The sequence below is a fragment of the Pelobates fuscus genome, chromosome 5 (assembly GCF_036172605.1).
Source record: "Pelobates fuscus isolate aPelFus1 chromosome 5, aPelFus1.pri, whole genome shotgun sequence".
NCBI lineage: Eukaryota > Metazoa > Chordata > Amphibia > Anura > Pelobatidae > Pelobates > Pelobates fuscus.
In genome coordinates this window covers 259828298-259856023 of record NC_086321.1, presented here as the reverse complement: position 1 = coordinate 259856023, position 27726 = coordinate 259828298, and the positions used below count along the sequence as shown (strand labels likewise).

The following is a 27726-nucleotide window of genomic DNA, read 5'->3' as shown; positions in this document are numbered from 1 at the left end:
GAATGGGGCAAAAGAGAAGCCCTCATTTAGGCCTCTGGGTTGGAGTGTCTTTAACCGATAAATCCATTTGGATTCTCTCTGTCTTAGGATTTTATCGAAATCTCCACGTCTTTGGTTCCTTTTTACCAGTTCAAGGCCGCAAAATCTAAGGTTATTAGAGTCACCATGGTGATGTTCCTTTAAGTGTCTAGATATTGGTGTTTCTAAACGATTCCTTGGGAACCTTATATGCTCCATAATTCTTGCTTTGAAGGCCCTGAAGGTCTTGCCTACATATTTTTGTCCACAGGAGCAGGATAAAAGATATACTAGTCCCTTGGTGTTGCAATTAAAGAAATCTTTTATCTTTACGGAATTTTCACCTGTGCTATCAATTACAGTCTTTGAGCCTTTGGAGATGTATCGACAAGCTACACATCTACCGCAGCTGTATGAGCCACAGGGTGGGGTACCTAACCAGGTCGCTCTTGGTTGTGTTGGGGTAGAGAAGTGACTTGGTACCAGCATGTCTCGGATGTTACGTCCTCATCTAGCCGTAATATCAATGTGAGGGCCAAGGACCTGTTTAAGGTGGACGTCATTCAGCAATAGAGGCCAAAATCTGTCCAGTGACTTCCTAACCTCGGGCCAGCCTGCATCATATGTCGCGATCATGCGTATTTTGCCAGCTTCCCTATCATCCTTGTCAGGTTGGTCACTAAGGAGTACACTCCTCTGGGTCCCTAGTGCCCTTTTGTATGCCATCTTCAAGCAGCGGTTCGGATAGCCCTTAGCCTTAAAGTGGGCTCTGAGTTGTTGTGCTTTGAGTTTGAAATCTAGAATATCGCTGCAATTCCTACGAAGACGGAGGTATTGACCCGTAGGGATACCTGCCTTCAATGGTCTTGGATGATAGCTACTCCAATGGAGAAGCGAGTTTGTAGCAGTTGGTTTTTTGTACAGTGTGGATTGGAATGTACCCCCCTCATCCATGGTGATGGTCACGTCTAAAAAGTTGATAGAACGTCCCCCAAATTCAAATGTAAAGCGGAGATTCTCTTCATTATGGTTAAGAAGAGTGACCAAGTCAGAGAATCCCTGAGGGGTGCCCTGCCAAACAATTAGAACGTCGTCAATATAGCGACCCCACCATAGGATCTTGGGTAAGTACTCTGTCATACTGTCCAGAGTGGATATCCAGCGTTCCCACCAACCCAGGTGAAGGTTCGCGTACGATGGAGCACACGCTGTGCCCATAGCGGTACCCCTCACCTGGTAACTAGTAACGGACATGCGCATATCCATGAACGGGCCATTTGCCTGGCCCGGAGACTGAGTCCCGACGCATGCGCATACAAAGGAGGTTTTATACCCACGAAGGGGGAGAAGTTCCCGCGCATGCGCCGGAGAAATGGACATGCGCACACCACCAGCGGTAATCAGTGTATTCGGCTGGCGGGTACTTTGAAATCCCACCTCCTACTGGATTAGTAGGCTGTTTGGGTATATAAACAAAGTAAGGGGAGGCTCATGATGCACTACTATTTGCCCTTGAGAAAGGCGGTGAGACCGCCGAAACGCGCGTTGGGCAGTTTGTTCCACATGATTTTGTAATTGGACACACAGATAAATTTCCGATGTCGACTGTTTTGACAGCCTGAGGGATACCCCACATTCTTAGGTACAGACTAGAGGGATTACTCTGAGTTAGGAGCAGCTATGGTAACTGAATTTTTTGAATTTTTTGCTTAACTCTGTCTAGACTCAGTCCCTTTCATTACTTTGTTTTCTCTCTATATATTTTTTTGATCTCACTTTCCTTTCGATCTACTTCCTTTTGGTGCATTAGATATACCAGGTATTTTTGTTAATGGACTTAAGTTAAGTACAACTTAGGACTAGTGGAAGTTATTATAGAGATATCTAGATTTCAGCTGTTCCTAGGACTGCTTTAATTGGGGGAATCCCTCGGCTTTTTTTCTGTCTCCTGGCATAAATTAGTGACAGGTAGGCTGAGGTTCCAAGGGAGGCTGTACTAGCAACTATGTATCTTCACAATTGTAATCTTGCTTAGAAACTTGATACACTAGCATTTCTGTGATTGCTGTTGCTGCCTGTATTCCATTAGGTTCCCAGCCACACTGGTCCGCCAGTATTACATTTACAGTCGCATCCTATCATCATTTTGTTTTTAACCCTCACGTTGTGGGGTGATTTAATAGGTGGTGTGTTTTTTGATATTATACTTTTTTTCATTTTTTGGATAAAATTTGTTCTATTAAAGTTTTTGTTATTTTCTTTGTTTTAACTGTTTTGATACTTAGACTGGGGGTAGTGGTTGTGAGATTAAGGACCCCGTTCTTACGGGGAGCTCTTCTCACTCCCTCTGTTTGATAGTTAATCAGTAAATCGCTGGTAGTTGCGCTTGAGGGTGTTGTTGGTTTGGGCAGGCGGAACATCCCATCTAGTTGTATTCCTTTGGCTTGCCTGGGGGATAAGAGGGCCGCGAATAGCCTTCGCATAAAGTGAGGCATTTCAGCTGGGAGAATTTCATCAGAGAGGCCCCGGATTTTAACATGTTTCCACCATCGTTTATCCTCCATAGATGCTAGTTGGTGGGTGAGAGTGGTGTGAGCAACTGTCAGGTCGGTGACCTGCTTCTGTAGTTCCAGGACGTGTGTTGAGGTTGTTTGGGAGGTCTTCTCCACTGCAGTAAGGCGGGCAGTGAACCCCCTGATGTCTTCCCTCACCTGGGATATTTCAGTGGAGAGCGTTTGGCGGAGGTCTGTGAGGTCAATTACCTCCGTTGTGACCGGGTTAGAGGTGCCTGCTGTCTGCTGTGGTGGTTTGGGGGGCCCCTTAGACCCCAGTGTACCTGGGCTGTGTACTGGAGCCTCTTCTGAACTGTCCGTGAAGTTGTCGTACTCGGCCGCCATATTGGATCCGACCGCGCCATGCGGTCTCCTCAGCAGGTCTCCTATGTCTGCTGCAAACCGCGGCTGATCCGCTCGCGTTTTTTTGTTTTTTCTCCCCATTGGTGTGGGCGCTCTTTCCGACCATCGGCCGGGTCGTGTGAGGGTTTATATTGGCTGTATTGAAGCCGTTAGTGTTTGCTGACCGGGAGAGCTGCGATCGTGCGTCCGATCCCGCTAGGCGCTAGCTCCGCCCCCTGGCTAACTTTCTTAATTGCGTGCTTGTAGTTGGCACAGGCAAATCATTGCAAATCGTTGCAAAAAGCAAGTGAATGATCATTTGTGAACATCCTGCCAAATGCATTTGGTTTATTTTTGGTGGCAATGTGGTAGTTGATAAATATCCTATACTTTTGCTTTATATTGGTTCGCATGTGGTTCTACTATTACTTAAAGGGACACTTTAGTCACCAAAACAACTTTAACTTAATGAAGCAGTATTGGTATATAGATCATGCACCTGCAGTCCCACTGCTCAATTCTCTGCCATTTAGGAATCAAATCACTTTGTTTATGCTGCCCTAGTCACACATCCCTGCATGTGACCTGTACAGCCTTCCTAAACACTTCCTGTAAAGAGTCATCTAATGTTTATACTTCCTTTATTGCAAATTCTGTTTAATTTAGAATTTCATAGCTCTGTTAATAGCTTGCTATACCCCACAGGAGCCTCCTGTATGTGATTAAAGTTAAATTTAGAGAGCAGATTATACAGTTTTAAAGCAAGTTACGATCTAATTGAAAGTGAAACCATTTTTCCATGCAGGCTGTGTGAGTAATAGCAGGGGAAGGTGTGGCTAGGACTGCATAAACAGAAACAAAAGTGATTTAACTCCTAAATGGCAGTGAATTGAGCAGTAAAACTTCAGAGGCATGATCTATACACAAAAACTGCTTCATTAAGTTAAAGTTGTTTTGGTGACTATAGTGTCTAATTAGGAGCGAATGTTACAGAATTGGTCAGAGCAACCAAATCCTGACCTCATTTGGCTTTAGAAAATATGCAAATTGCAAATGTGGTTATATTTTTGCAATTTTCACTGGATTATAGTGTTTAGTGAATAACCCTGTAAAATCTGTTCAAATATTTTTCTTTGCTCCTTGAGAGGGCTTAAAGAAAGAGTTAAGATTCATTTGACCCTCTGTGTCTTCTAATGAAATTAAATGTTTTAAAATAAATGTTTTGAAATGTGGATTAAAAAATAAAATAAAATTATCAAATAAAAAGCTCTTTCACATAAACTGACCCTAGACTTTCTACTTTCAGATTATGGTTTAGATTCTTACCGCAAGTTTGATTCCTGTGATAATTCTAAGACCCACCACAATCTCCTCAATGAAGTGTATTTGACTCCTGAGGGACAGACCATATCCAGTCCAGAAAATTCGACAGCAGCTGATATGTATCGGTAATATATGAGTTGTAGTGTTTATGGAGCAAATAAAGCCATAATTTCTTTTATTATAGAGCTTTCTATTGGATTAGAATATGGACTTCATTTTATTACACCTTTGTGTCTACGCAATGTATTGAGTAACATTAGCTTTGCAAAGATTTTGAGAAAGTGCTACTATTTAACCTGCCACTGGATAATGAATTCTGTAGTACTTAATATCCTGTTGATGATGGAATTGTGTTTTTATTAGTATTTACTACTTACAAAACATATTCCTATATTTCTACTAAACTTATTAAAAACATTTAAAATGCAGTCAAAACACAAATCATAGATCATGTATTTTCTTCCTGCTACACACTTATAATATCAGTGGGAAACACTCAGATACTGTTATTATGTTACAAGCATTTCTAGAAAAAGAATATATAATATTTAAAACATATTTTGTTTTTGCAGCTATGCCATTATTTTACTTGAAATAGCAACCAGAAGTGATCCTTTTCCGGTAAGGATTTACATTTTTTTTATATAAGCAAAATGTATTTTTTTATCTTGTGTTACATTTATATTTAATGCAAATGTAATGGTTTAATTATACTTAAAATGAGAAGAAAAAAGAAATCAGGCTATAATCTGCTTTTTGCTTTTTAAATATTGAAGGCTTGTGTGATCATTTTGAATACTATTCCAGTATGTCAATCATATTTTGTTAGAATTAAGTGTTTGTCTTGTTTACCTCTTGTACAAAGCTGCAGAATATGTTGGCGCTATATAAATGATTGAAATACTGTTACCTCAATTTCTCACATTCTCACATAAAATCCAAGCCAACAGAAAGCAGAATACAAGTCACACAGTGCACCATACATATAATTTTAATATTTAAATAAGAGTGGATTTCTAATTGAGGAGCAGCAAGTAAGCACTGAGGTTTTATTAGACATACACCTAAAATATATGGGCAAAAGTATTGGGAAAACTGACCATTATACCAACAGGGACTTATGACATTGCATTCTAAATACATAGACATTAATATGTAGTTGGTCTGTAACAGCTTCCACTAATCTGGGAAGGCTTTCCACAAGATTTTGGAGTGTTTCTGTGGGAATATTTGCCCATTCATCTAGTTGAGCATTTGTGAGGTCATGCACTATTTTTGAACAAGAAAACCTGGCTCACCATCTCTGTTCCAGTTCATCCCAATTGAGGTCAGGGTTCTGTGTGGGCCAGTCAAGTTCTTCCACACCAAACTCATCCAACCATAGCTTTGTGCACTAGGGCACAGTCATGCTAGAATAGAAAAGAGCCTTCCCCAAACCTTTCCCCCAAAGTTGGAATCAAAGTATTGTCCGAAATGTCTTGGCATGCTTAAGCATTAAGATTTCCCTTTACTGGATGTAAGGGGCCCAGCCCAACCCCTAAAAATAGCCCATAACATTATCCATCCTTCACCAAACTTTACAGTTGGCACAATGCAGTCAAGAAGGTAATGTTCTTCTGGCATACTCCAACCCAAACTCACCGAAGCGTGATTCATCACTCCACAAAACGCGTTTCCATTACTCCGAGTCCAGTGGTGGTGTGCTTTATACCACTTGATCCAATGCGTGGCATTGTACGTGGTAATGTGAGGCTTGCATGCAGCTGATCAACCATTGAGATAATAATGCCAGTGGAAGTTTGCCATTTTTTGCCTTGATAAATCTGCCCCTTGTTTTTCTTGAATTGAGTTCAATGATACATTGTCTGTAGATGTGACATTCTTCTTAACCAAGTGGTACTATAACAAATCACTTTGTAACAGCGCCGTACACCAAGGGCAATCAAACATTTAGTTGCATGTTTCAGGAAGTATATAAAATATAGCTATTCACCCAATTCATCCTCATTCATAGCTTTGCTTTTCATTTTGCAGTAGGCTTATTATAATGGGTTAATTCCATTTAGCTCAACTCCAGCATACATTTAATTTCAGAAATTACCTGTCTAATAAAAACCAAATCATGAAGCACAGTTGTAACTAGGGCTATTTCTATTTTATTTTTAACATCTATTTGATAAATAAATCACAATTTATTTTTGAAATTGAGGAATAGAATTTGAAACTACCTATTAAAATGTAGTCTGGGGCAATTGGGTTTGGGGAGGAAGCTGAATTTACAGGTACTTGAATGGGAAGTAGTAATATTTTGTTCCAAGAGGGACTGCTAAGCCCTTTCTTAGTCTTTCAAGAACCCAGCAGTCCCATTTGTAAAGAAATCTTTTGTGCCATCATCATATTCCAGAGTAACAAAAATGCATCATAAAAATGTTCTGCGTACTAGAACACATAAATATATTGTTTTTAGGAAGCACCAACCTTCAGTATATTTCCATATGTGTGTCAAATCCAACCCAAGTTTCCCACGGCAAGGCAGTTTCTAAATATCAAATCAAAACACACTGTTTGTTAGATAAACAGAGCTGAGTGTCGTAGTGATATGAGAGCTCACATAATTCAGCAAAACACAGAAGAGATTGAGTGATGACACTCAAAAGTACAACAAAGTCATAGCTTCCACATCAGATGAACTAATAATAGACAGCCCAGTGATGTTCTCGGAACAGTGTTATAGAGAGTATACAGCATTCAGTCACATGGGAAACAATTGAAGCTTTTGACTTAAGAGAATTTAAGTTGAGATTGGGGATATCTTTTACTTTGTAGAAAAGATCAAAAGAACAATGTGTAATAAGTAATCATGACAATACTGTAGTAGTAAGAGGAGATGAATTTAGAGTACGATCACCAACTTAAAGATGCAGCGTCTTTTTAAAACTGTATGTGCAGGGATTGTCGAATTAATGGTTAGATCAAATCAAACTTGTATTCTCTTATCAATAAAGTTGCAACTTGGTATGAGGTGAATTTGACAAAAAAGAGGTAGAACTTCTTTAACATTTTGTATGTTTTTTTTTTTAAAGATAAGCCTGGTTAGTCCTGAATCTTCTTATCTTACAAAACCTTAAACAGCAGCATACGTATCCAGTGATGGAATCTCTGTTCTTTGCTATGTGTTCATATTTCTCTTCTTGCAGCCGACACAATTCTCTTTGTATAATATTGTATGGGTTTCAAGTATAGTGTGGCACCTAGCTATGTTTCAACTTTTATATCTCGCTCCTCGAGCCCTGTGTTTACTCACTATTTTGTTCCCAAATGCACATATTTGAGTAATTATTCCACTTTCTCATTTAGTTATTAACATAACTGGTTCACATCTTTACAAAAAGGGTTAGTCACTAAAATTAGCATTGTTGGGAATCGAAAGTGAATAAAAAGTGAATTTCAAAATTAAGGGCGCAGTAGCTGAATTGGAAACATAGCTGACTTAAGAGTCCAGCTAGTTTTGCCTTAAAGTTGAAATACTGGTGCCTGCATATTTTGTGAAAGTAGAACATCGGGTAAGTCAGTGAGGAAAAAAATAAATTATGTGGGTATACAATTTTTAGCCTTCGGTTTCCTCATGGCCTAAACCCACCTTATTAATTTATTTATTAATACATTTAGATTTAATGTCTAAAATGTATTCATAACCAAGACCAGTTTGCATAGGTAGAAAAGTGCATAGCAGTTAACAAACTCATCCTAAACACTGACAAAACTATCACAATGATCTTTGGAACTCTACCTAAATTACATAAACTACAAAATCAACAACTGTGTATCAGAACAAATTCAAATAGCACACCAACAGCAGTCTGCTCTTTTAAATATCTAGGTATGTTGCTAGACCCCAATCTATCCTTTGGCCTTCACATTGAAAAAAATATCTTCAAAACTCTACCCAAAACTAGGTGCCCTGTACAGAAACAAATCCTGCCTAAGCCCTACAGTAAGGAAACAGAAAGTGCAACAAATGCTAATGCCGGTCATTGATTATGTACCGCAAACCCACCTTCATAAACTTAATAAGTTATATAATTTGTTCTGCCGCTTTGTACTAGAATGTAATTACATGACCCACCACTGTGACATGTTAAAAGAGCTAAACTGGCTATTGCTGGAATCCCGACGCACTCTTCATCTTTCCAGCCTTGTGCATAAGAGCATTTCTGGGAAGCTCCCACCCTATCCAAATAGAATGCTCTCCCCAGCTGTTCCCACCTCCTATAACTGTACTAACAGTACTAGCACAATATTCAAGATACCGCAGTACAAAAATAAAGTGGCTCGATCCTCATTTTCCTACAGGGCACTGCAATTATGGAATAACCTTTAGGGACACAGTCAAATCTTCATTCAATCTAAAATATTTTAAGAGATCTATGGCAATATACCTCAATGCACCTCATCTCATACCTCAATGCACCACAGAATGCACCTGTCATGGTTGACTATATTTATTACCTATTATGTGTTAAATTTATAAATTTGTGTGTGTATATATATATATATATATATATAGTATTTTTTGTAATGTTGTATAATATTGTAACAATGTTATGTTTTGTGGACCCATGACATACTTGAAAATGAGAGAAATCTCAATGTATCCTTCCTGGTAAAATATTTTATAAATAAATATTCATTGTTTATGTGAAAACTCCAATATCCTAGTTTGTTTTCAATTGTCTTACACAGGGCCGGCCTTAGGCAGTTGGGCGCCCTGTGCAAAAAATCTTCACAGCGCCACACCCCCCCCCCCCACTCCTTACCCCTTCCCACACACCCTGTCACACACACACACACACTCAGGCAGTCATACACAGACAGCCACACACAAACACACACACAGACATAGAATGTGACTGCAGATAAAAACCATTCGGCCCATCTAGTCTGCCCAGACAGTCACACATAGGCAGTCACACACACACACACACACAGGCAGACAGCCACACACACAGGCAGACAGCCACACACACAGCCACACACAAACACATAGGCAGACAGCCACACACACAGACAAACAGTCAAACACACACTGTCAGACAGCCACACACACACACACTGGCAGACAGCCACACACACACACACACACACACTGGCAGACAGCCACACACACACACACTGGCAGACAGCCACACACACACACACACACGCGCAGTCACACACACGCGCAGACAGTCACACACACGCGCAGACAGTCTCACACACGCGCAGACAGTCTCACACACGCGCAGACAGTCTCACACACGCGCAGACAGTCTCACACACGCGCAGACAGTCTCACACACGCGCAGACAGTCTCACACACGCGCAGACAGTCTCACACACGCGCAGACAGTCTCACACACACACACACACAAACATTGGCAAACAGTCACACACAGGCAGACAGCCACACACACTCACTAACAGACAAACACACTCACACACACACACACTAACAGACACAGACACACACTAACATACACACACACTCACCCACCCACATTAACACATTTTTGTTAAATTTATTTAGACACCCCCCCCCAGCCTCCTTACCTTTGGGAATGCTGGGGGGGGGGGGTCTCTTCCTCCCTGGTGGTCCAGTGGCTGCTCTGCTGGGCTGGGCGGGCGGGCGGCTGGCGAGGGAGCACTTCCTCTGAGCTGTTTGCCCACCCAGCACAAGTTTGGTTATTTAGAGGTAATGATCCAGGCAGATGCAGACATTACTAAAACTGACTTAATGACAACTAAAAAATAACATGCAAGTTCCTTGCTTCCTTTTGTGATTGTGGATACCTGTTTTCTCCCATATTGTAACAACTCAAACGTTTAAAAATATCTGGAAATAAGTCAAGTGCATCATTGCCGTTATCCTAATTAGGCCAAGAAAGTATTGGTTCTCACTTTTCCAACAGATTTGTCTGAAACAGCCTTATGATGCTTATTATAAAAAAACATATTACCTTGTGAAAGGAATATAAGGATATATTTCACATCAGAGCAATTCTCATCCAGTTCTTTCATTTCTACCCAAAGTGGCAATTAAATATCATATTCAACAAGAAGTGGTGTTTCCTACTTTATTCCAAAAATGTATTCAAACAATGTTAAATGGTATAAATTGGATGCCAAACATCGACTTTTTAAATATTCAGAGTCTCAAAGTAATTTTACAAGTTTGAGATGCTGGATCTTGTTGGCTTACTAAAGCAAGCAAAACAAAGACTCATCAATAAAATATATAAAACTATTGTTCATGTAAAAATGGAATTGGCTGAGGGGCGGAGCCTGGCCGCTGAACGGATCAGACACGTTTTGTCTGAGCTCCAGGTTCTGGGCCAGAAAATCGGAGCCAACTCAGTGCCACAAACAGCCACCGACCCAAATCGGCAACCAAACTACCCACCAGATGGGGACTCACAAGATGATACCACTCATACAACGGCAAGGCACCGGAGTAACCCGACCAGGGCCTGGGGCCTACACGGGCTTGAGCCGGGGAGAGACGGCCGCTCCCCCCGGGTCTCTGAACGGCGTCCAGCGGACCCCCCCCCCCCTCTGGACCGGTGGGGGTTATCCCGGTCCCCACAGGCGACCACCAATGCTGTCGGCTGAGCCCAAACACTAATTGGGCCACAAAACAAAGCCCAGAAGGAATACCCCAAAATGGCGGACAGCCTGCAACCACGCGGCTTACAAAAGAAGGACTCACCAAGCAACGAGGGGCCCGCCAAACACCACAGGAGCCCTCACGGACCAGCGGCCCATCACAAGCGGTAACAAACATCGGCAAGTACCCGCAAGCCGCGAACCAAAAGGTGGGAAATAACAACCACTCCGGGCACCAGCAGCAAATGACCAACGCAATCTTCTCACAAAAGCCCACCCAGACAGCAACCGCCCAGGAGCCTAGACCACGAACAACTACCACAGAAACGGCGGACCAGACGGCACAGTGGGAAGCATCACATCACGAAGCACAACAGCCCCTGCACGGGAAGGACCGCAGCATACAAAGGAAGCTCTCACATCACGAGCGGCAGCAGCAGACCTCCCGAAGTGCCCAAGAACGTGAAACCAGCGTAACTAGACTCTGTTGCCGGGTCTCCCACGGCCCTAAGAGCCCACTACCGAGACTAGGCATTGGATGAGAACGAATGCTGATCCTGGACTTTATCTTGGACTCTAAAATATTGTTCCCGCACTACACACACCGAAACAAATTATACCCACAGACTCACACACGCTAGGACCTACAAGGCAGTCATCCAGCACAAATGGGAGACAGAGCAACACATACATACAACACAGGTCACCATTCCAGACAGACACACACTGCTGCAGACATCTACAAAACAAACAGACCGTGACAAACCCACCCGACGCCCACTAAGCAGACCCGTCCCGGGAAAGGTAGGCAACCGACCCCACTGACCTCCACACACCCCATGGTGGTGCCCGAGGCTGACCAAGCCAGAGGTAAACGATCCTGCCTAAGCGACCCACTTAGATGACTACAAATTGTACATCTTTAAATATAAGCCGCACGAAAGTATGAGAAACAAGCATAACCCTAAGCCATGCATGTACTATGCTCCATTAGACCAAATTAAAAATCATAGCGATGAATAGAGCGGGAGCAATGCATGCACAAATATCTACCCGTCAAGCCTGTACTTACAAAACACATCCCAGCAGTGTCAATAGTACTAACTGCCGACTTTACACTAGTCTATAGCTGACACATAGGCTACAACTGTGTTTACCGTACTTCATAATATAAAATGTGCACTGTTATTCTCTGCCCGTGTTGAACGCATGTTTATAAATGTTGAACTAACCAGAAAGCAACTGCTGTTGGGGCAATGCATGCTTATTTGTTTTCCTGCAAGCACAAAAAAATAAAGAATTAAAAAAAAAAAAATGGAATTGGCTATACCTTGAGCAAGGGTTCTTCTAGGACAAAATCATGATCATCGCTAACAATCTTTATTAACCCCTTAAGGACCAAACTTCTGGAATAAAAGGGAATCATGGCATGCCACACATGTCATGTGTCCTTAAGGGGTTAAACACTACAAAATGAATTTGACATTCTAGGTGGACATATGCTTTAGTAGAGGTGTATTTTTTTAAGCAGTTTATTCCTAATGATAAATATTTTATTTTTTCACCAGTATATTTTCATGTTGGGGCAGCAAGGAGGGTAAATCCAGCTCTGTGATTTTAATCAATTGTTTTATTCCTGTCCTTGCTTATTGTGGGAGCAGAACTAACTCAAAAGTAATATTGCCTTGGGTAATAGACACGAAAAGATAATTATGGCAAATGTGAAATATATTTTTCTTATTATTGGTCAGATCTGAAATCTAATAAACATAGTAAAAAAATATGTTAGTAACACTTCTATGGCTCTGTTTTTCCTTTTATATTTAACTGTAGAAAGAGGACTCTGAACACTGCTGCCTGCCTTTGTCAGAGTTAATCAAAGAGAAATCAGAAAATGGCTGCCCATGTCCATCAGAATATGTAGATGTAAGTTACAAATAGAGAAGGGTGAAAATACCTTCAGATACAAAATAAATTAATAAAACTGAAATATAAAAGTAAAAAAGGTTCACCCTAAACATACATTTGAAATATTGTTAAGAAATTAAAAATGCACTAGACATTGGTGTATGTTCACTAAACTGTGAATGATGGTGACAAAATAGCTAAAATGGAAAAGAAACTGGATTGGAGAATGTTTCCGATCCAGATATTATGGCTTAAATTTTGCAATTCAGTTTTCCATTCACCTCAATGTACTGTACAGTAAATTTACCAGAACTCACAAGTGTTTAACTGTTTGGGTGACAATGCTTTTTCAGTGGGTGCCCACTGGTTGGAAGAGGCTTAGCAGTGGATTACCGATGAAAAGAAAAAGACAAAAAAGCACTCCCACTGGCAACTTTGACTAACCCTTAGGAAGCCTGAACTTGATGTAACTATATTGATCTTGATTGAACTGCACATAATAAATTATGTGTTAGCAGCACTACCTTAATCAGTGCAACGGAGAAACCTTTGATACTGCGAAGGTTCAAATGAATGAGTTGTTTTGAATATGTTTTGTTAAATATATTTATATTGTAGTTTTAAAATGAGAAACTGAAGCAATTTATCAATTGAATGATGAGCTGCCAAGCTAATGCAATGTACATATATTTGGTCTTTGTAAAAACAAAAGTTAATAACCACTGCCATAACTGATGAATGATTGTTGAGGAGTACATGCACAATTGACATGTGCATGGGCCTCTTCCATTCTGAGGCAATTTAGGGTTTTGTCCCAACATCTCCTTTTATCTGTGTTCGGGTTATTTGTGTAATTTGGTGGCCATGCACTACAATCCCAGGCGATCTATCATAAAGGAAAAAATGCTTTAAGCGTAAAGACTCAAGATTAGATATAGCATTATACCTCTGCATTTCGTAAATGAGTACATGCTCCGAGAGATGTTAAATAGGCATTCCCACTTAAAGGTACCTAACTAGGAGGAGCTATCTACTAAACGGCACCCTAATTTGGTATTTTTAAATAGACAATACCACATAAGGGTGCCAAATTAGCGAGCCATTTACTGAAAGAGCAAGAATAAGCAAAAACGATTTTCTAAAATTTGCTCTTTTAGTTGCTTAGTAGATAAGTTCCTAATTTGTTACCCTTAATTATGATAAGCCCATATAAGGAAAGGAAACTAAATTATAGAGCTTTCCACTACACATCTGAAAGAGGAAAACTAAGAAAAGCTATTTTTCTTAAATGTGGTCTTTTAGTTACTTATTCGATAAGCCCCTAATTTGGTACGATTTACCAGAAACGTGGATCACATTTGACTTGTCCGGTATTAAATGCACATATCTAGTAAGCTCGGCAGGACACAACAGATCCCGATCAAACCTTAATTTTTTTTTGATATTAACAAAACATATATCACCCATATGTCCCTTTTTTCTATGTCACTCACTATTGTTAGTGTTTAACAGAACTCCATAGCAATATTACTCACAGTAGTGTGTCTTAAAACAAATAAATGTGTTTAGAAATGAGTCTGTGTAAATACAATACATTGTTCTTGTTCTAAATTACATTTAGTTGCATATATTGTCTCCCCCCCCCCCCCTTTGGCCATTTGAAATGTTGGAAGGTACACAAACATGTATAATTAAAAATATGTCTTGCATACTGTGCACTGTGATTTGTGTGCTTACTATTATGTTGTAATTTAGTTAAATCTTTATTGTAAGGTTTCATGAAGATCTTATATAGATCCATGTAATCAAAGCTTTAAAAAGTAGAAATTAAAAAGCAATACATAATGAAGGGACAATACTTTTCAGGCACAGATCATCAGACCGACCTCAGATATCCTCAGAAAGCACCGTCTGTATAATACCTAGATCACTTTATGCTAGTGTATTAAGATAATCCAAGGTGACTCGTCTCACATATATCACAGCAGACAGTTCACACACTACTCATGGATATTGTAATATATCTGTTCTTTGCTGGTATTCATGCAATCTTAGCACGGAAAAGGCCCGGATTTACGCTTTATTTAATTTCTCCTGCAGCTTATCAGAAAGTGCCGAAGCCAAAACCCAGCTCACAGGCCTACATTTGAGCAGGTTAAGAAACAACTGCACAAGATGAATCCTAACAAAGTCAGTCCTGTGGATGTGATGATGACACTGGTAAGACTGAATGCTTTCCCTTTGGATATCTTGTAATTCTGAGAAATGAAAACGTATCTGCATAAGCATCAGTGGGCTAATGCACAATTTGCTTTGAGCTTTTTATCTTGTGAAGTCTTTTTTTTTTCTCTCTTTTTTTTTTTCAGGTACGTTTTCTTACAGGGTTATTAACTAACATGAGAATTCCAAGGGAAAAACAAATTTAAGGGAAACGTAGCTGATCTGGACGCATAGCTGACTTAGATAATTTTTCCATTTCAGCTATTTTTGCTTTAAATTTGAAATTCACTTTGAATTCTAACTTTAGTGAATAGCCCTGTAAATGTATTTCATGACTGTCCCTCATGCCACTTCCAATTATTTACAACCCTATGCAAACCACAACTCCAAAATTACCACAGACACCTTCATTGTAAGGTAGGCCTTGTCTGTTTTATTAATTTAAGAGATTAAACCAGCAGAACACTACAAAATGCAAATAAAAAACGAGAGCATTAAGGATTTAGTCTATTTCTTTTTCTATAAGAAACAAAGCCAAGAGGAGGAGGGTGTGTAAACCAGCAACAATGTATTGTTTTGCAGACCCAATGTTTATAGTCAGTAAAACCAATACCCTATCTCTTGCATCCTGGTGATTGAAGGGGGACTGTCGCTTAACCTTAATTCTATATTTACTTTGGCCATATATCTAACACATATGTATTTGTGAGTTGTGAAAAATAGGATTAATTGTAGAAATCCACACTTCTTTATCCTACAACTCGGCGCCCCCATCTTGGCTTCCTGTTGATCAGTGTCATAAGCATACAGTGGAGAGGAAAAGTGAAACAGTGACAGAAAGTCTTTCCTCCTCACATGCAATGCTTGCCCAGTCTGTGCCTGGGATGAACTGGATTGTGATGTAATTTGTTATATCTTTAAAGGGACACTATAGTCACCAAAATAACTTTAGCTTAGTGAAGTAGTTTTGGTATATAGATCAAGTATACATGTGACTTATACAGTTTTCCTAAACACGTCCTGTAAAGAGTCATCTAATGTTTACACTTTACTTTACTATAATCTTTTAAAGTAAGTTACATTTGATTGAAAATGAAACCATTTTTGTCATGCATGTTGTGTCAGTCACAGCAAGGGAAGGTGTGGCTAGGGCTGCATAAACAGGAACAAAAGTGAATTTACACCTAAATGGCAGTGAAACGTTAGAGGCATAATCTATACACCAAAACTACTTCATTAAGCTAAAGTTGTTTTGGTGACTTTAGTGTCCCTTTAATATAAACTTAAAAGAAAACTATGCACTATCGGAAAAAAATGGTTGACGTGTTATAGGTGATTGTCTATGATTCATTCAATGGTGGAATTTCCATAGAATTGACAATTCTTTAACACACACATAAAGCAGTAATGCCCCATATCCCCTAATTGGTGCGATTTACATTAGTTTTCAGGTGATTCATACCATAGCTAATAGGACTCAATTACTGTTAGAAAGTCACATTGCAGAGTTCAAATGATCTTTGCTGAATGATACACTTCAGCTTCACAAGCCATCAAAGTATTCCCATTACAAGCTCATATGGGCTACAGTCTTTCTTTTAATGCTTTTAAAATGCTACTTTCCTACTTACGGTGCAGCTTTTCAAAAAAGCTGCAATGCTTCTCCATTTTCTGAGTATACTCCATAGGTTATGATGCACAAAGATTAATTGTCACTTTCTTAACCTCTGCCTGCAGGGATTCTTCTAAAAAGCCTTTGTCAACTTCAACATATTCCAAACAATGCTGTTTCCCTAATCACCACTGATGCTCTTTTTGAATTCAGCTGTTAGAAAAAGACAATAATTCTCACATTAATCAAATTCTATCACTGAAAGAAAATGCCATAATGATTGTAATATAAATATAATTTATTTTATTTTTTTAGATGGAAAAATATAGCAAACATCTGGAACTATTGGTAGCAGAACGCACACAAGATCTAATGCATGAAAAGCAGAAGACGGATCAATTATTATATAGTGAGTAAAATTAAGTTCTAGAATAAAAAAAAATCTGATTAAATGTAATGATGCCAAAGTACCCAAGGTCCTATTTAGGAAACAATTATAGGGACATTCCACTGGTCAATTAAACAAATAAAAATATCTGTATTGGGGCATATATAGAACAGTTTACAAAAATCAGTGGCGCACAAAGAGGACTGGCAGCAGAATGCGCCGGGCAGCTGACACAGCTCACACACGCAGGGGCCGGTCAGGGAATACAGCAGGAGTAACTGCACAGAGAATTAGGGCTGGAGCCAAATCGAATGTGGGGGCGGGGCTACAGGCAGCCTCCACTTCCTGCTCTTACTGCAGCACACTGAGGGGAAGCAGGAAGGAGTCCTGGGACTGCGTGTGACTGTCTGCCTGTAACTGTGTGTGTGACTGTCTGCCTGTGACTGTCTGCATGTCACTGAGTGTGTGTGACTGTGTGATGCTGTCTGTAACTGTGTTACGGTTTGCCTGTAATTGTGCGTGTGACTGCCTGTAGCTGTGTGCATGTGACTGTCTGTCTGTAACTGTGTGTGTAACTGTCTGCCTTCAACTGCTTGTGTGTGTCTGTGTGTTTGACAGTGTGCAAGTGACTACGTGTCTGGTACTGTGTGCATGTGGCTGCATTTGACAGTATATGTGTATAACTGTGTGCATCTGACTGTGTCTGACTGTCTTCGCCCTGCAGTGAGCAGGCATGTAACATCATCCCGGTATCTGCGTCATTACAGGGTGCGCAAGGGATCTGTGCAGGAAGAGCACAGAGATCCCAGCAGCAACCACTGACCACCAGGGACCGAGGATCAACTCCAGCCCTCCTAGAGCATGGTAGGGAGGCTGGGTGGACCTCTTGAATATTAAATGTGTGTGATGTTTGTGTGTGTATATCTAATTATGTGTGTATGTGATTGTATGTGTGTGGGTCTGTGATTGTGTTTGTGTATGGCTGTGTTTATGTGTGTGATTGTGTGTGTGTATCTCTGTGGTTTAGTGTGTGTGTATATATACACACACAACCACAGATATACACACACAGACATACACCTATTGTGTGTGTATATAAATGTGTATGTGTTTTGTAGATAGCTACCTTATTTGATGTTCTTAAATATTGCAATCCCACATAAGGATAACAAATAAGGGAATTATCTACTAAACAACTGAAATTTAGAAAAGGGCTTTTTTTGTGAGATTTCCATATTTAAAGATACCAAATTAGGGTTCTGTTTAGCAGATAGCAAAAACTGCACATCTCTTGTTTGACGATTTTTCAAACCCTCCCCTTCTAACCCCGCACAGACTTTCTGTTGCTGTCCAATCATAGACTTTCCAATGCAGCACAATGAGAAGTCTTTGCAAGGCAGGTGCTCTGGGCAATTGCCTGACTCTTGAGTTTAGCTCAACTCAAATAAACAACCAGGAAGTAACAGGACTGGCCAGGGGCCATGACAAGGGTTATTTAGAAAAGTGCCAATTTCTATTGAAAACATTTTGTAAAATTAAAAATAGGAAACGCTCTTCACACACAAAGCACTTCAGCAAGCTAAATGCTTTAGCTAAATGCTGAGAAAAATATATAAAACATCTAAGGTATGAAATTTAACTGGTGGTGTTATCTATTTCGGAGTTTATTCTCTCTATTTTCACTGTTTTTAACTGGAGGCTGGAGATTATGGAAAACTTGAGTGCACTACATTTTTAATGCGATGAACTGAACTCCAGATCCTATAATGTTATGCTAAACACTATAACCTATAGAACTTTAATTTGGTAAATGAACATGAGTAAATATATGTAAAAGTATATCTTAAAGTTGTTGGTTGAATTATGGTTTTTAGCAAAACAGTAGACTATACCAGACGGTGTCAATGTCATTTACTTCAGCCTAGATGCCACTGATTGGCTGAATTGGCTGAAAATAGGGCTAACACAACTAGACTACACTGTTGCCCAGGCTGGAGATGGGGGCATTCACTGCGCTGAGAAGACCCTCAATCTATATTAAACAGTTTTCTTTAGTGTTTATTTTACTCCGATTCTTCATTTAATAGTGACATTCCTTTCACCACATATCTTGGGTTTTCTTCTGCTTTAAAGAACCACTCTGGGTGTCTAAATGACATTGCAGTGCCTAGAGATCCTAGGTGTTGTCTTGTTTTAAGCGGTTAAACTGTACACAAGTGTTGTTTCACAAGTTTGGGGTTAAGCAAGATGTCAGTCCCGTTTTGGGTGAGGTCTGGGGCTACAATGAGGAAGCCTTGGGCTGAGAACCAGTGATAGACTTAGATTGACAGGTAATCACTATTTACCTTTCTGATACAGTTTTCTGAATGGGAAACTAATAATAGCATCTTCACAACTTTGAAGGTTCAAGGTAAGACAGTGCTTAGGACATCCAGGAGAAATAACCACTTAATTGAGATGAAGTTGTTATGGTGCCCAAAGTGTTTCTTTAAAGCAAAATGCTTGATAACATTTAGCTAAAGGGACAGTCAAGGCACCATGATCATTTCATCTCACTGACGTGGATATGGTTCATGGAGGCCCCTGGAACAGTTTAGCACTGAATGAGGGTCTCCTGATGGCTACAGTCTAGCCCCCATTATGGCTATGGAGGCTCGGCTTTCGCCATACTAATTCATACCAGCAATGGGCAGTAATGTTTCCTAATTAGCCCAAGCAGCACAAAGGGGCCTGGCGGGACTCATATTTAGCATGAAACCATTCAAAAACAGTTTAACATAGAATGGAGGAATAGTGCGTGAGTTACTCGAGGCACAATACCAACATCAATTAGATGAAGTGGTTACAGTACCTAAAGTATGCCTTTAATTATTTGTTACTACTTAAAAAAAATAACAAAGGTGAAAAATATAGAATAAACATGTATTCCCTTTGTACACTTGAATGTGTAGAGATAGCTCATGAAATATATTATCACTACATCATATAATGTAAATATATAAATAGTTTTATCAGGACCGGACTGTTTTTGCAATGTTTGTACGTTAAGGACCAGATCTATTTTAACACTTTTATGGTATATGTGTTTAGCTGTAATTTTCCGCTCTCTCATTTACTGTTCTGATACAAATTATATATAGTTTTTTTCAGGACAAAAAGGGCTTTCTTTACATACTATTATTTTAATCATGTCATATAATTTAATTTAAAAATAATAAAATATGGTGAAAAATGTAAAAAAAAAAAACATGTTTGACTTCTACTTAAAAAATCTTCTACTGATCTACAAAATCGAATGAAACAAACTGCTAAATAGATTCAACATTTTGTTATAGTTATAGGGCTATAAGTACAAGTAGGACATTGCTGTTTCAATAGTGACATTGTAACACTGTTATGTCATAAATCTCCAAAAAGCACCCAACATGTATATATTTTTCTTAAACTAGATAACCCAGGGTATTCATCTAAGAATATTTTGATACTTTCTATGCAGCCATTTTACCACAAACCTTTGCCAAACTTTGCATAGGTAGTTTATTTTTTTATTTTTTTCACATAAATTGCAATTCAGGTATAAATTCACAGATTCTGTTAGGTGTCACTACCAAACAACACCACAATATGTATTCAGCAACATCTCCCGAGTACAGGGATACCCCCCATGTATAGGTGTGTCGGTTGTCGGGGGGCTAGAAGGCCACATTTGGCAGGTGCGCATATCAGTTTCCCAGCTTGGAATTTTGACATGTAGTCAACCTGCATGCATGTCCTATTTGGGACATTTTTGAAACCGACCAATGTATTTTACCCCCATCAAACCATATATTTTTGAAAAGTAGACACCCTAGGGTATTTCACATGTTGGTATTTTAACACTTTCCATGCACTAATTCTACCACTAGGCTTTGTCAAACATTGAGTTAGTACATTTTTTTCTGTTTTTTTCACACACATTGTACTTTAGGCATGAATTAACAGATCCTGTTATGTATCACTGCCAAACAACACCCCAATATGTGTTCAGCAACATCTCCCGAGTACAGGGATACCCCCCATGTATAGGTGTGTTGGGTTGTTTGGGGGCTAAAAGGCCACATTTGGCAGGTGTGCATATCAGTTTCCCAGCTTGGAATTTTGACATGTAGCCAACCTGCATGCATGTCCTATTTGGGACATTTTTTAAGCCGGCCAATGTATTTTACCCCCATCAAACATATATTTTTGAAAAGTAGACACCCAAGGGTATTTCACATGGTTGAATTTTTACACTTTCCATGCACTAATTCTACCACCAGGCTTTGTCAAACATTGAGTTAGTAAAAATGTTTCTGTTTTTTTTCACATACTTTGTAATTTAGGCATGAATTATCAGATCCTGTTATGTGTGACTGCCTAACAACACCCCAATATGTGTTCAGCAAGATCTCCTGAATACAGTGATACCACCCATGCATAGGCTTGTCGGGTTCTTTGGGGGCTAAAAAGCCACGTTTGGCAGGTGCGCTTATCAGTTTCCCAACTTGGAATTTTGACATGTAATCAACCTGCGCCCATGTCCCATTTGAGCCAATGTATTTTACCCCCATCAAACCATATATTTTTGAAAAGTAGAAAACCCAGGGTTTTTTTAAATGGTGGTATTTTAACACTTTTCATGCACTGAATCCTACCACCAGCCTTTGTCAAACTTTTGGATAGTAATCTTTTTTTGTTTCTTTGTCACACACATTGTACTTTAGGCATGAATTAACAGATCCTGTTATGTGTCACTGCCAAACACTGCCCAATATGTTTAGCAACATCTCCCTAGTACAGTGATACCACCCATGTATAGGGTTTCTGGGTTGTTTGGGGGCCAAAAGGCAACAATCAGAACTTGTACATGTCAGTTTTTCAACTTGATATATAGGTATGCTTGGTCTATATTCAGTTTTACATATTTTTGCACCCCCCAGTTAATGTTACCATCATGACAGTATATATAGTATATATTTTTATAAAGTAGACATCAAAGGTTATAGAGGATGGGGTGTTTTGACTTCTTTCCCCCAACCATTTTGCCCCCCAAAGAAAGTGTAGTGGTAATTTTTTTATTCTGTTTTTTATGCACACGTCATCTGGTTTTGGCCAGCTGGTTATGTGTTACTGCCAGAAAACTTGTTAGGCCAAATGTGCAGGTAGCAAATGTACATTTAGCAGCAATCTTTAAACTGAGTCCTGCAAATAGAATCTAACTGGAGATTTGGGGGAAGGAAACTGACTAACAAAAAATGGCTGCTTTCCAAAGAAACAAAAAATAAAATAAAAATTCAGGAACACTTCTTACAACTGTTCTGTGTGGTACAGCTTGAAACATGTTCCTACACACAGTCCTGGTTTTGAAGGGCAATCAGGACAGTGAAAAGGGGTGTCTGTCCTTTTCCCGTTTTTAAAACAGACCCGGCAACGTTTCTGTTTTTTTTTTTTTCTAGTAGTTGGCGTTAACTTAAAAATAAAATGGGAGAAGCCATCCACATTAACATTAATGCCTGCGTTGGCACTAAAAGGGGGGACGTTGGGCTCGGCTAACTGTGGAGGTACCCAGTCCTCCTCCACATTTGGCATAGCAGAGGAAGCACAACTTCTTTCTTCAGCCGGCTCACACACAGATGACATGTCGTCTTGACTAGACGTGTCAGAAAACTGACATGGGTCAAAATCTGACGCAGTGTCAGTAGCGTCATAGTCTGATGCCAAGAAGGCATATGCCTCCTGCAAGTTATACATACGCTGCATGTTTTACACACGACTAAAACAAATTACAAACACACACATTTTTTTTTATACTTTTTTTTTTTTTATTACTAAAACAGACTAAACAGCAATCCCTAAACTAACTCCTGTCACAAAAATCTAATGGAGATTTGGGAGAAGGAAACTGACTGACCAAGACAGACCAAGACACAGATTTTTAAAACAAATTTAACCCTTTAAGTGCAAAAAAAAACAACAACAAACAACAAAAACAAATGCACTGCTGTAACAGATCTGGCAGGGAAGGGGTTAAAACTGATTTTTACAAATTTACTTTAGATACTGTATAAAGCTCTGGAACACTTCTGCTGCAACAAACTATCACGATCTCTGTCTCTCTTGCCTCACAAAACGCTACAGACGAGAGAGGGGCAGAGATCACTGTCAAAGTGAGTGTTTGTAACACCCACTTTGACAGCAGCCAATTGTGAGCGATCGCGGATCGCTCACACGCCGCACTTGGCTGTTACTATCTGCCTGGGATGTCTGGCAGATAGTTACAGCGTTATACTGGCGGGAGCGATCTTTGATCGCTTCCCGCAGCCCGTTTTTCGCTGTGACGAAGGGGTTAAACAAATATCTCACAGCCTGGAACTCAAACTTTTTTGTAGTTGCACTCTTTTAGCTGTAATATAGTAAGTTTCAGTGGACCAAAATGAAGACACTACTCGTCAGTCTTTCATTGCAACTCCTGTCATTTCTGTATTCATCTTGTCTGCGCCTTGCCTTGACTTCTATCCTCTTACTATTTGCTGATATTGTGTATACTATTTTTGACTGCTAATTAGTCCTGAGTTTTTGTTCTACAAAAGCATTATGGGGGAAGAGTGGAAATCCCCGGCCCAGCTGCTCAGGGTTTTAAGTCCACTATTATTACATCTTTGGGCCATTGAATTTTCTCTACTTTTAATGAGGCCACATTATAATGTCAATAGTTTGCAATAAATATAAAGGAGTGGAAAATTCCATTTATCATTTGTTGTTTACCTTGTAATTTTGTGTAAAAAGGAAAAATATGTGTACATGATTATTTTGGACATCAGAGATTACTGATCAAAAATAAATGAAAAATTTTCCTTTCCAGTTCTCATGTTTCTCCTTATAGGAACACTTTAATTTCATGTTGCTTTAGGATAACATCCCTTTTCCCGCTTCCTTATTTTAAAAGAGTGTGGATTTCAAGAGGTCACCATATTTATAAAACACCTTTGTTGCATGTTCCAGTTTTGAACCAGACAACCAGGAGCGTTTCCTGTCTCGCATTCCTTGAATTACAGATCAAAGTGGAAGTACGGTCGATTGGACATGATTGACAAGTTGAACATACTAACACTAAACTCCGTGATCTTGCAAGCACATGCTTAAATATTTGTGCATATCTTCTAAATACTTGATTTTTCTGTTTAAGGGGGTTTCCCTTTAAAAGCAAAACATTAAGTCCTTCACTATTATATATGTTACAGTACGAACTGTTCGCCTGAAATCGATCTGTCTATGCTTTAGGAGTCTTTTGAATTAAAATCTATACTAACATTTACTGATATTAATCTGAACCATCTCATAATTGCTACCTCCAAGGTTTGGATCCTTTGGATATTAAGTGTAAAACTATAGCTAATCTGATCAACAATCTATACGACTGACATCAAACCTAATAATGGTTCATTCCACATGAGTTGCAAAAATATCAGTATGTTACTTGCAATGTCAGCATTACTTGAACATTAAAATTGCTCCAGGCTTTCAACACGAGTCCTAATTGTGTCTTACTTTGTGTTCTGTGAAACATGTTATATCAGTAAAGATCTTATCTAAATTGTTCTGACCCAGAGAAGCATCATCCAAGCTTTCTGTTTGTTATTCTCTGGCCACTGATTTATTAAAGGGATACTATAGTGCCAGGAATAGTGATGTCGCGAACATAAAATTTTCCGTTCGCAAACGGCGAACGCGAACTTCTGCAAATGTTCGCGAACGGGCGAACCGGGCGAACCGCCATAGACTTCAATAGGCAGCCGAATTTTAAAACCCACAGGGACTCTTTCTGGCCACAATAGTGATGGAAAAGTTGTTTCAAGGGGACTAACATCTGGACTGTGGCATGCCGGAGGGGGATCCATGGCAAAACTCCCATGGAAAATTACACAGTGGATGCAGAGTCTGGTTTTAATCCATAAAGGGCATAAATCACCTAACATTCCTAAATTGTTTGGAATAACGTGCTTTAAAACATCAGGTATGATGTTGTATCGATCAGGTAGTATAAGGGTTACGCCCGCTTCACAGTGACAGACCAAACTCCCCGTTTAACGCACCACAAACAACCGCAAACAGTCAATTTGCACAACCGCAAACTCCCCATTTGCACAAGGTTGGATACCAAGCTAGCCATGTCCCATGTTCCTTGTCCTCACTGATGTAATTGAAGGTCTCTTCCTCCACCCAGCCACGTACAACACCAAGGGTCCCAGAAAGGTGAAAACATACAGCCCCCTGTATTTTATTTTTTTAAATGTACACTACTGTTACACCAGATATGAGTTGCACTGGTGTGACACTGTGCCCTGGAAGGCCCTGAAATGCACACATGTGAAGGAAACTGACTTCTATTATTTCACAGTCAAATTTTTAGTTTTTTTTTAATGTACACTACTGTTACACCAGATATGAGTTGCACTTGTGTGACACTGTGCCCTGGCAGGCCCTGAAACGCACACGTGTGAAGGAAACTGACTGCTATTATATTACAGTCAAAAAAGTATATATTTTTTTTTTAAATGCAAGCTATTGTGACACCAAGTGGCGTACTAAGGGGGTGGGGGTGGCGGGGGCGGTCCGCCCCGGGTACCACTCACTAAGGGGGTGCCCGGGGCGCACTTTCACAGGGGTGGCATTTCGTCACCCCTGTGTCTTATGAAAAGGGACTGGTGTGCCGCGAGTTCGTGTATCAACGCGATTTACCATCAAGCAGCAGTAGGTCCTGTTCTCGCGATCCGCGAGAGCGTTGCCGCGGGTTGCCATAGCAACCCGCGGCAACGCTCTCGCGGATCGCGAGAACAGAGGACTCTGCTGCTGGATGGGAAACGAGGATGCAAAGTACTGGGCCCCTCTTCACTGCCACCGGACCACCAGTCGAGGAGGACAGGACGGGCAGGTAAGTGGCAGCATTTATTCCACACAACATGCACACTGCACACACTATACACACTATGCACACACTATACACTGCATACACTATACACACACTGCATACACTATACACACACACACTGCATACACTACACACTGCATACACTACACACACACACACACTGCATACACTACACACTGCATACACTACACACTGCATACACTACACACACTGCATACACTACACACACTGCATACACTACACACACACACGCATACACACACACGCATACACACACACATACACACACTGCATACACTACACACACACACACACGCATACACACACACTGCACACACTATACACTGCATGCACTACACACACACACTACACACACACACACTGCACACACTATACACTGCATACACTACACACACACGCATACACACACACTGCACACGCTATACACTGCATACACTACACACACACGCATACACACACTACACACACACACTATACACTGCATGCACTACACATACACACACACTGCATACACCATACACATACACTGCATACCCACACACTGCATCCACTACGCAAACACACTGCATCCACTACGCAAACACACTGCATCCACTACGCAAACACACTGCATCCACTACGCAAACACACTGCATCCACTACGCAAACACACTGCATCCACTACGCAAACACACTGCATTCACTACGCAAACACTTGTATCTGTGTCTGTCTGGGTGGCTGGCTGGCTGGCTGGGTGGCTGGCTGGGTGGCTGGCTGGCTGGCTGGCTGGGTGGCTGGCTGGGTGGCTGGCTGGGTGGCTGGGTGGCTGGCTGGGTGGCTGGGTGGCTGGGTGGCTGGGTGGCTGGGTGGCTGGCTGGCTGTCTGGGTGGCTGGCTGGCTGTCTGGGTGGCTGGCTGGCTGTCTGGGTGGCTGGCTGGCTGTCTGGGTGGCTGGCTGGCTGTCTGGGTGGCTGGCTGGCTGGCTGTCTGGGTGGCTGGCTGGCTGGCTGTCTGGGTGGCTGGCTGGCTGGCTGGCTGGCTGGCTGTCTGGGTGGCTGGCTGGCTGTCTGGGTGGCTGGCTGGCTGTCTGGGTGGCTGGCTGGCTGTCTGGGTGGCTGGCTGGCTGTCTGGGTGGCTGGCTGGCTGTCTGGGTGGCTGTCTGGCTGTCTGGGTGGCTGGCTGGCTGTCTGGGTGGCTGGCTGGCTGTCTGGGTGGCTGGCTGGCTGTCTGGGTGGCTGGGTGGCTGGCTGGGTGGCTGGCTGGCTGGCTGGGTGGCTGGCTGGCTGGGTGGCTGGCTGTCTGGGTGGCTGGCTGGGTGGGTGGCTGGCTGGCTGGGTGGGTGGCTGGCTGGGTGGGTGGCTGGCTGGGTGGGTGGCTGGCTGTCTGGGTGTCTGGGTGGCTGGCTGTCTGGGTGGCTGGCTGTCTGGGTGGCTGGCTGTCTGGGTGGCTGGCTGTCTGGGTGGCTGGCTGTCTGGGTGGCTGGCTGTCTGGGTGGCTGGCTGTCTGGGTGGCTGGCTGTGTGGCTGGCTGTGTGGCTGTTTCGGTGTTCAGTGCCAAATACATTAAAAAAAATTGCAGTTGTTTTTTACATTTCAAAGTGGTGGGGGGTGCCAAATAAAGGATCCGCCCCGGGTGCCAAATACTCCAGGTACGCCCCTGGTGACACCAGATATGAGTGGTGGCACTGGGCAAGTGGGCACAGTATACGCTGTGAGCCAGACACACACGCTGGAAGGCAGGCAACTGCACTTAGATTACACAGAAAAAAAAAAAA

At 41.1% G+C, this 27726-nt stretch overlaps 1 protein-coding gene across 1 annotated transcript in view; it reads left to right on the top strand.

Moving 5' to 3' along the window:
* The window catches only part of LOC134612198 (atrial natriuretic peptide receptor 1-like), a 180584-nt gene that overhangs the window by 90010 nt on the left and 62848 nt on the right, over nt 1–27726 (top strand). Inside the window, exons 11-15 of the mRNA XM_063456550.1 lie at nt 4219–4360; nt 4808–4856; nt 12711–12803; nt 14886–15005; nt 16933–17026. Coding sequence (XP_063312620.1) covers nt 4219–4360; nt 4808–4856; nt 12711–12803; nt 14886–15005; nt 16933–17026 — 498 coding nt within the window. The remainder of the gene's footprint in view (nt 1–4218; nt 4361–4807; nt 4857–12710; nt 12804–14885; nt 15006–16932; nt 17027–27726) is intronic.